The 10,291-nt window shown below is 30.1% G+C and overlaps 1 protein-coding gene across 1 annotated transcript; it reads right to left on the reverse strand.

Annotated features, from left to right (window-relative positions):
- Positions 1-457: 457 nt before the first annotated feature.
- Positions 458-2,268, reverse strand: LOC123292123 (phenylalanine--tRNA ligase alpha subunit). The gene is made up of 3 exons (XM_044872677.1): positions 1,993-2,268; positions 1,220-1,925; positions 458-1,053 (listed from the first exon to the last, which is right to left on the reverse strand). The coding sequence occupies exons 1-3, from the start codon at positions 2,204-2,206 to the stop codon at positions 486-488; spliced, it is 1,488 nt and encodes a 495-aa protein (XP_044728612.1). The 5' UTR covers positions 2,207-2,268; the 3' UTR covers positions 458-485.
- Between the last annotated feature and the right edge of the window lie 8,023 nt (positions 2,269-10,291).

The following is a 10,291-nucleotide window of genomic DNA, read 5'->3' on the forward strand; positions in this document are numbered from 1 at the left end:
ATTTTAGAAAAATACTGTATTAAAGTGCCTGGCTATTATTTATTAAAGAAAAACTAGCAAATATAAATTTTATGAATCTTAAGTTTATATATTTTGTTTTCACAAAGCCTTCTTCCTGATAACTTCTTTACAATACTTATGGAGTTTGGAATTGAATTTGCTCTATACCATTCTTTTTGACATAATACCATTCTCTTTGATTTTGCTAATTAAAAGCCACCAAAAATTTATTTCGGAAAAATACACACGCTTTCTTGCCAAAAACTTAAATTAAATTTTAAACCTTTTTTAAACTGTCAAAACGCGGGCATCCAATTTAATGACGTAATATGGGTATCACTATACGAAATAACACAAATAATAAGCAACGATTAAGATGGGATTTCGAATTTAAATATAAAAATTTTAAAATATGTTAATCATAAATATTTTATCATGTTTTATGAAATAAATACATACAATTATAATATAAAAATGATAGATAACTATTTATCTAACCGACAAATCGGAGTATTCTGCACCATTTGTAAATCTACTTTAGGTCCAACTAAATCACGAATATTATTATAACCATATTTCACCATTGTCGGTCGTTCTAACGATAATCCCCATGCAATTACACGAACTTTATTCGGTAAACCCATTGGTAACAACATTTCCGGACGGAACATACCTGAATTACCAACTTCAATCCATTTTTTTAAACCAGGATGATAACAAAATATTTCCATGCTAGGTTCAGTGTACGGATTATATGCTGGCTTGAATTTTAATTGCGTAATACCTAATTTATTGAAGAACTCATACAAAACACCAATTAAGTGACCCAAGTTTAGATTATAATCTGCAATTACACCTTCAACTTGATGAAACTCCGCTAAATGTGTAGCATCTAAGGTTTCATTACGAAATACACGATCGATACTGAAATATTTTACTGGTTTGAATTCTTTTTGTTGCGCTAATTGGTATAACATTCGAGCACTGCATGCTGTGGTATGTGTTCGTAGCAAATTTTTCTGAGCTTCTCCAAGTTTCCAATTATAACCATATCTGTAAATAAGGAATTACTTAAAGAGAATTGAAAAAAATACACTCGAACCAGGACTCGAACCCGGACTTGTTAGATTCATGTCAAGAGCCCTACCAATTAGGCTATTCGAATTCTAATTAATTACTCCTGAATTAAAGAGATTTTCTATTTTCAAAACGAACTTACCCTTGTGAACCGTATCCACCATGCGAATGGACATGTTTTACTCGTTTTAAATAATCTTCAGGAAATTTTGTTGACAATTTTGGATCGGATATGAAAAATGTATCATGCGCATCTCGAGCTGGATGTTGTTGAGGTTGAAACAAAGCATCAAAATTCCAAAACGAATTTTCAACAAAATTGTTCGTTGGCATTTCAGAAAATCCCATTTCTAAGAAAATTTGTCGAAATTCAGTACGTACTTTCAAAAGTGGATGCAAATATCCACCCTCAGGTGGTACTCCTAAAGCATCTAAATTATATGCCTTAAAACTTAAATTTTTCCAAGATCCATTTAATAACATTTCCGTTGTCAAATCCGCTTCAAATTTCTTCAATTCCGTAGCAAATTCTTTACCTTTTGTTAATAAAAATGATTTTATAACAATTTCTTGTAGTAGTTTACGTTTTTTATATTCTTGTTTCTCCTTATCAGGAATTGCATTGTCCTTATTTTCAATAATTAATTTTAAATTTTTTTGTACCGTATCATCGATTGTATCACATTTTTTCTTGACAATGGGTGTTCCTGATGCTTTATCGACTTGAACCCATCCTAATGACATTGCTTTACTAAAACCAACTTTTGCATTTGGTGACGCTTTCATTAATTCTGATTGAGGCATTCCATCGTCCGGCAAGGAATAATATACAACGGCTTCATGGCTTCCTAATTAAAAAAGTGTTACGTATCAGTTAAATTTGGTATTAAAACTTTGGGAGAAAAAATGAACTACCTTTTTCAACTACTTCTTTTCCTTCTCCACTTAGCTCCCATCTTTTATGAGTCTGTGGTTCGGCATTCACTAAGTCACCGTTAGCTTGAATACTTTTTAAAGCACCGATAACTTTTTGATGATCCTCTTTAAACAATTGTGCTAAGTCTAGTGTATCAACTTGATTCACTTTGTTTAAGTGATGCAATATTTTTTCTGTTAAATCTAATGCCATATTTTTGTATCCCGGCTGCTTAAAACTTAACCATAAAATTCATTTGTGATTACTGTCATACGAACACGTGTAAAATTATGTTAAAAGTGATATCTGTATTCAAGAATTTGTTGCACGAGAGAAGCTACCTTTTTTTAACATTTAGCTCGTGCTTTAACACATAGATGACTCTGGTTATACCATGTATATATGAAATATATCAAGGTATACTAAGTTTTGTCCCAAGTTATTAACGCTTGATGCTACGAATAAATTTTAGGTAAAGGTGTTCATAAAATCACCTAATTAGGCCATTTACGCTTGTCAGTCCGTCAAATCGCCTGTGTGTGCTCAGGACGTAAAAAGTAGGGTCGAGTTCGTAAAAGAGCTACATAGGTCAATTGAGTTTTGGGTCCGTAGGACCCATCTTGTACACCGTTAGAGATAGAACAAAAGTTTTATTGTGAAAAATGTATTACCTACCCAGTATGTATTATAAGCGAATATCAGTTATGTGTGTATGTTATATATACACGACTGTGACTATCTAAGAGTGGTTATCTTTCTTTACTTACTTGACGTAAAAAAACAAACGATTGCCTAATCAACACAAATTTTTAAAGCGTGCTCAGGACGTAGAAAGTGAGGGTGAGATCGTAAATGAGTCAACTAGGTCATCCATGGGTGTCCCCCTGGATGCGCCAATGGTCAAACCGTTCACCCTGCCCCCGACAGTCATCTAAACTTATTATAATTATAGATGTAGGGTCAGGCATAGTATTTAATAGCCAATCTCTCAAGTCATAGAACGACTTGAGAGATTGTTGTTAAGGTCGTACGAAACAACTTTTTCATCTACGAAAATTTTCATAATCTGGCTTCTCTTCCAGGGGATCTTTTAACGGAAAATATTTCTGAACCCCCTTCTCTGGAAGTGGCAATTTTCTTTATTTTTTTATACAGAGGGGTGGGGGTCTAAAATCATAGAAAGCTTGTTTACATAATTTGCTTCGTAGAGGAAAAAGTTATGAACACCTTTACCTTCTGAATTAATTGTCCAATACTACGACCGGCAGCCTGGTCCTGAACTTATAATGATACAACTTAATAATAATATTAGTAGAAATAACAAATATTATCAACGGTATATATACAGGAGAAGGGCGTTGGGAGCTATTCGCCTTGATTGTGGACGATCGAATTTGATTTGTCAACATTACAATGTTTGCAAACAAATTGATTATTTCTTATTTGATTTGGTTTCTTTCTTCAATAGTTTATGTCATCAATTTATTGAGAATGAATAATAGCAAAGAAATATTTGTTTACTATGAATGTAATACTAATAATATTGACTATCAATAAAAAAAAACCAAACCTGAACATGTGATTTGTAAATTATATTTATCATGAATCTAATCTGAGCTACGATAATAAAAGTAAGATTTGTTAATTCTGTGGACAACTTGATAATTATTTCTATGTAATATACATAGCTTGAATGTAATAACATTGCCTAACCAACAAGGAAAGACAGTATAAAACAGTTTAAATTAGTAAAAAAATATATTTTCTTGTTAATGATGTGTTTATTTTGAATATTGATACAAAACAATAATAAACAGTGTTTACTATAATCTAAATCTATATATCGTGACTGCAATAATTAAATTTACATTATAATTGTTGTGAAAACAATTGTCAAATTGATGGAATACATATTTGCTACATAACAAACTTATGCACTTAATTCAATGTAAGTTTATGTTACAGTACAGCGTCTGTTAAAAATTTAATGATCATGAATTGAACGTAAAGCATTTTGAAAGAAAGTTATTTGACTATGAAAAATTATTAAACTGCGGCGAGACATTTGGCAAACATTATACACGGCACATAAAAATCAAGTATAAAATATTCAAAAATCATTTTGCGATATTATTATATACCTGATTTATAATGTTTGTAAGATAATTTCTGAAATGAAAAATTATAATTTAGTAGGGAATTCCAATGCAGATCTCTATATTACTATATTTATCAAAAGCCGTGTACCTTTGATATATCATTCACTGTAGGGCCGCGTATTTAGTTGAGACAAAGTATTGGTAGTTTCTTGAAATTTTTTTGAAATTTTCGATGTCTTAGGATGCGATATTTCATAGGGTAAAATTGGATAACAATTTTAATTTGGTATTAATCTCTGCGGTCGCTAATAACCTGGTTGTTAAAAAGCGACCTTAAGGGGATATAGTCACCTCCTCCAGACGCCTTACGTATAGGTAATATATTAACGGCCGCAAATAATATTAAACATCTAGTATGTTTACAAGTAGGTACTAACATGATAATTAATTTTTCACAATATATGTATTTATCATTAAAGCTTTAAGTTTGTTCTTCAATAACAAATCTACATAAGCTTTTTATTTTTCAACAATAAATCTATCAAAGTATTTTGTATTAAAAATAATAAACAAACAGTTTTTCAATAATTACATCGCTAATAACAATTAATAATTTTGCATGAACAGCCCATGAGTTAAGATTTGTGAAAATTTAATTATTTTAAAAGAAATGCATATTATTTTCAAAATACTTTTTACATATTCATAAAAAAAGACCAACTCAATGGCCATTGTTCAAATTATTTGAAATTCATCCTTTGAGATTTGAAAAAAACAACATAATCATGACATATCGGAAGTTGAACACAGCCGTTTTCGAAACGGTACGTAAGATAAAATTCTTAATTTGAAAACAAAATTGTACCTAAATCTGTTGGAATTATTATATAAATCAATTTATTTCGTACCATGCTCAGAAAAATTAATGACGATAATTTATCACGTGTTAACTGTCTGTATAAGTGTAAAAAAAAGCCAAATTTCAGTAAACAATCAATCGGTATTGAGACAGATACCGAAGATTCGGTTTCGGCAGAAATTCCAGTTTCGGTCGGACACTAATATTTATATATAAATTGTAGATATGAAATGAAATCTCAATGTGAAGATGTCAATTAATTCAATTTTGAAATATACTTTAAAGCTCACATATGTTTGAAAATGGATGGTTTCAAATTGTTAATAATATATTATTTATTGATTGAATATATTCATGCTCAATCTAAAATAAATCAAATAAGCAACGCAGATGTTTTAGAATATGATTATTCTAAAATTGCTACTAATTGCATATTAAATGTAAGTAAATTTCGAATATCTATACTAAGAATGTTACAAATGACACTTTTTCATCCCTCAAGAAATCATCAAACTTGAAAAACTTATAAGGTCCTTTAGATTTTTCAAGAAATAAATCGATTGAACTACTAAAATTAAAGGCTTGGGAGAAATATTTCAACAATTCTGTCAACCTTTCGGCTCCAAGTCCCAAAAATCATTTTGAAAAACAGAACATTTGACTTAAACCTACTGTTCAAAAGATAAAATAATTTGGGCAAATATACGGAGAATGTAAATGCTTTCAGATCGAATTGGTAGACATAAAATCAGAACAAGTAGATGCTAAAATTTTACATGCTTTGAATAGAGAAATCACAAACTTGATTAGCAGCTGATTATCTCTAAACGACCAAAAATTTTGCTTCGGGTTCCCGGATTTCACAGCGAACATTATTCTGTAAAAAAAGTTAAAACCTGTCGACAATGCATTCATGCTGATGCAAGTGCAACAAAATAAAGTGTCATTGCGACTTTCAGAAAATTAACCATTTTTAGGAAAAATTTCCGTTTACTATACTTACAGACAGTGATTTTTCCCTTGATTTTTGAATTATCCTTGTTTATTTTGGATTATTAATAAATTTCTTTTGAATAAAAGAAGATAATAAATTAAAAAGCATTTTAGGTAGCAAGAAAATATTTTGAGGAGAGTACCACTGTCACATTTTCATTAGCTACAAGTTTATCAACAGAAAAATCATCAACAAAAACGGATATTTTACTTTTACGTGCTTTACATAATGAACTGAAATGGCCATTATTTCTACATAAAGCGAATGAAATTGGAGAATTATTTTCAAATAATTTAAATTTGGCATTTAATTATATTATACAAGTTCGTAGTACTGAGGAATTTGATCGAAATTTAAAACAATTAGCAAGATTTAATTCATGGAATTCACATGGAAATTTTTTAGGTAAGGTATTATTTTACGTTAAACTTTTTGACCTTTTTATCAGTTACATTGAAGGTCATGTTCTAACTCAATGTCACCCCCAATTGATCAGGACAATTTTCAAGTAGGTCTTTATTTATAATCAGGAAATGTTCATCAGTATAGATCATAATAATTTTGTCGGAATTAGGCTCTTTTAAAGGAAGAATACGACTGTAAAAAACATGAAAAAATATCAAACAATTTTTTGTTAAGAGATTTGAGGAAACCTGGTATTTATTAATTTTTAAAAATACAAATAAATATTTTACAATGGGTCGAGTATTTTCTATATGGTATCACTTGAAATCCGTATATCGAGAACAATTCATCTCCCCATCAAAAGTACTCACTGAAATTTTGTGTTTTATGGAGTGTTCGTCTTCTTTAAGGTGTCTTTATATTCCAAAACAGACACAATAAAATGTTTGAAATAAAATTCAAAAAATTTGTTATCGCTTTACTTTTCTTGAGCCAAGAAAACCTTTGTTTCCTTAAAGCTCAGTATATTTTAAAATTTTAGTTATGTTAAATGTGGTTGTGGAAAATGTTCAAGAAATTGTATCACATTTTTTGGAAAAATTATGGACATATCAAGTAATCAATGCTGTGATTATGGTTCATAATCCATCTGATCCAAAACACTTGGACTGTTACACATGGAATCCATATACTGAAGGTCATTGTGGCAAAGAATTTAAAAATCCAAACATTGTCGGTACATGTTTAAATGAAGAAATTCATTCTGAGATAAGTTTATTTCCATTAAAGGCTCAATTAAAAACAATAAACCTTAACGGATGTCCTCTTCGAGTTCAAACGTATATAATAGAACCGTATATTATTCGAGATGGACAGATAATTGGTAATATCATAATTAGAGAGCATAGAGTGTGTTCTATTTGTCAGACGTGTACTTACTTTATCGTGGAATCAATAAACTCCAATCGTACCCCGTTTTCTAAAGCGTCAAGTTTTCTTTCTTTTCACAAAATTTTGGTCATTGCAATAAAAAGTGCAAAGCTTCAAGGTCACGTAAGACTAAATAAAAGTCCGTTATTTTGGTTTGATTGCAGTTGCTTTTAGTATCTATTGTATGATCCCACTTTTTCCAAGGATAAGATCAAAAGTTGGAGGTTCTGATTTGAATAAAACATTGCTACCACTCTATATTCTCTTTGGCGTAATTGGCTTCGTTTGTGATGTCTTAAATCAATTATGAAATTTTTTCAGATGAAAATAATGCTAACTTGAAAGGCATAGAAGTCTTGTTATTAAATATTATAGCCATACAACTAAACTTTACTGCAATATATCGTTTACGGCAAAAATCGAATACATTAGCATACACTTTGAAAGAAATGGCATCTTCACGTGCTGACATAAGTATTGGAGCAATACCACCTGACAATGAGAAACATGAAACATTTGATTTTACCGTTACATATTTGGATGAAAGTGTCGTTTGGTGTGTCCCGTCATCAGAAGAAACACCGCGATGGAAGAATTTTATATTTTCGTTTTCTTACAAATCATGGTTATTAATAATTTTTTCGTATATTTTGTGTTCGATACTTACATGGTTCTTAAGTCGAAAAGATCTACTAGAAAATGTAAATTATCGCAATTTAGGAAGAATATTTTTATGGAATTATTCAATTTTATTGAGTTTAGCTATTCCAAAACAGCCTTTGCGTGTGACTGCTCGATATATCACGTTCTCGTATATTTTGTTTTGTTTCATAGCAAGTGTTACATTTCAGACGTTCTTAATGAGCGTTTTAACCGAACCAATATTTGAAAAACAAATATCAAATTTTGATGATTTAATTTTAATGGATTTGAATTACGGTATCCTTGAACCACATCGACGGTTCTATGAAGCAGATCCAAAATACAAAGACATTTTACAAAAAGCTGCAATATGTGACGATATTGGTTTATGTTTACATAACGTTTCATATTATAAGAATATTGCTGTAGCTGTACCCCGATTATACATGAATTACATTGGAAATCGATTTATAAATTCTAAAGGACGCCATTTAATTTATGCATTTAGATCAGACATTGTAACATATCCAATTGAAATGTTAATGAAAAAAGGCTTTCCATTATTAGAACCCTTTAATCAAATTATTTTGCATATAAAAGAGACTGGACTTTTATCAAAATGGCAAAATGATTATTTGAGTGAAACGTATTCTATAGAAGTGAATTCACCAGAAAGTGAAGCAATTAAAGACGGATTATCATTACAGGAAACTCAAATTGCATTTTTAGCTTTATTTATTGGTATTAGTGCTGCTTTTCTAGTATTTATAGCAGAACTTTGTTGTTAAGAATGGCATGACGGATGGCGCAAACCTTGAAAAATAATTTTATGTTATTGTATCACTCTCAGAATGAAACTTTTTCGACCATGAATTATTGTCATCCACATTTCTTTCTGTTAATTTATTTTTTTTTTTGCAAAAACAATTAAAAATTTGTTTTTATATGTTTTGAAATAAAAGGCAATAAAAAAGTATTTTAAAATGTGTAATTCGTTAATCGTGACTAAGGCAGATGTTCAGTACATACTTACATGCTTACAATTTGTCTGTGTTACATCATTTTAATTATATTTGTATGTAGTAATTCAAAAAATTATGGGATATTTTTACCAAATGCGTGGGCAATACAAATAAATTTAATTGACACAGTAAATAGATTTCGAGGTATTGATTGACGCAAGAATAATTTCTTTAGCCTATTCACGCGATATCTTTCTTATTCCTTTATCAGTTTCCATAATTTTCCCCTCATCGTCAAACTTATCGTGATGGGCAATGACGAAAAATAGATTCACAGTCTAAAAGTGTAATTCCTATATCGTATCTGCCATAAAATTGCCAATAAACAAAAAGAGTAAATTACTATTGATATTTTGTAGCATTTATCTAGCCTGTTTTAAGCGACGGGTACCGCACTGTGCAATTTAAATGAAAATGGAACAGGAAAGGATTTTGTTTTTGAAAATCAATTATTTAGCATAGAACTAAACGAAGAAAACTTTAAACTATAATAGTAATTCAATATTATCATATCACAAATAAGAAGTAGTAAGTTGGAGGTCGCCCAAAGCGTACATTGAGCTAAATGGCTGGCAGTGTAGCACAGGCAGTTTGTACTGGCCGTCAATAGGTGCGTTACATTCTCACGCGAAAAATTATTATTAAATTTTATTACTATGAAATAAAATTATACTATATACTATAGTCTCTTTAAGTAAAAGAGCTTTTAGGCTCTGGGGAAAAGAGAAGCAAAAATTTATTATTATATAGAAGTTTTTACGTTATCGAGGTTTAAGTATCGAGTTTTATTTATCGCAAGAACGGAGAGAGAATATCATTTGTTAAATTTGTTATATTTCTGTTTTATTATATCATTAATAAAAAGGGTAGAATTTATTTTTAACATTTAGAAAGTGGTATTTTTTTATTCGCTTTCTTTAACCAACTCATTTCCATTTTAGTGGGATTATGTACATCGTTTCAGTCTTTCAGAGTTGCGTCTTGGTCTTGATTCTTGGTTACTTGGTCTTAGTATTGGTCTTGAAAAATATGCAAGACCAAGTCTAAGACTGCAAGATCGAGACTAATTTTGCTCACCACTAAGCTTTGAATAAAAGCTCCTTGGAATGTTACGATTGAAGTACACATTAATGCTTTTTTGTTATACATGGAGGAGCGAAATAGCCATCTTTAGAGAGAAATCTTAAATCAATGAAATATTTTAGTCGGTTTTTCTACAACGTAATGAGATCTCGAGACTTTACTTTATGTAGAGGACACTCTATATGTTAAATATCAAGTAAAATAAAAAATAATCTGTAAGTATGTGTTGATAGAAATTATGGTTTTATATACAAAATATGTAAA

This window comes from Chrysoperla carnea, chromosome 2, assembly GCF_905475395.1.
Source record: "Chrysoperla carnea chromosome 2, inChrCarn1.1, whole genome shotgun sequence".
Taxonomy (NCBI): Eukaryota; Metazoa; Arthropoda; class Insecta; order Neuroptera; family Chrysopidae; genus Chrysoperla; species Chrysoperla carnea.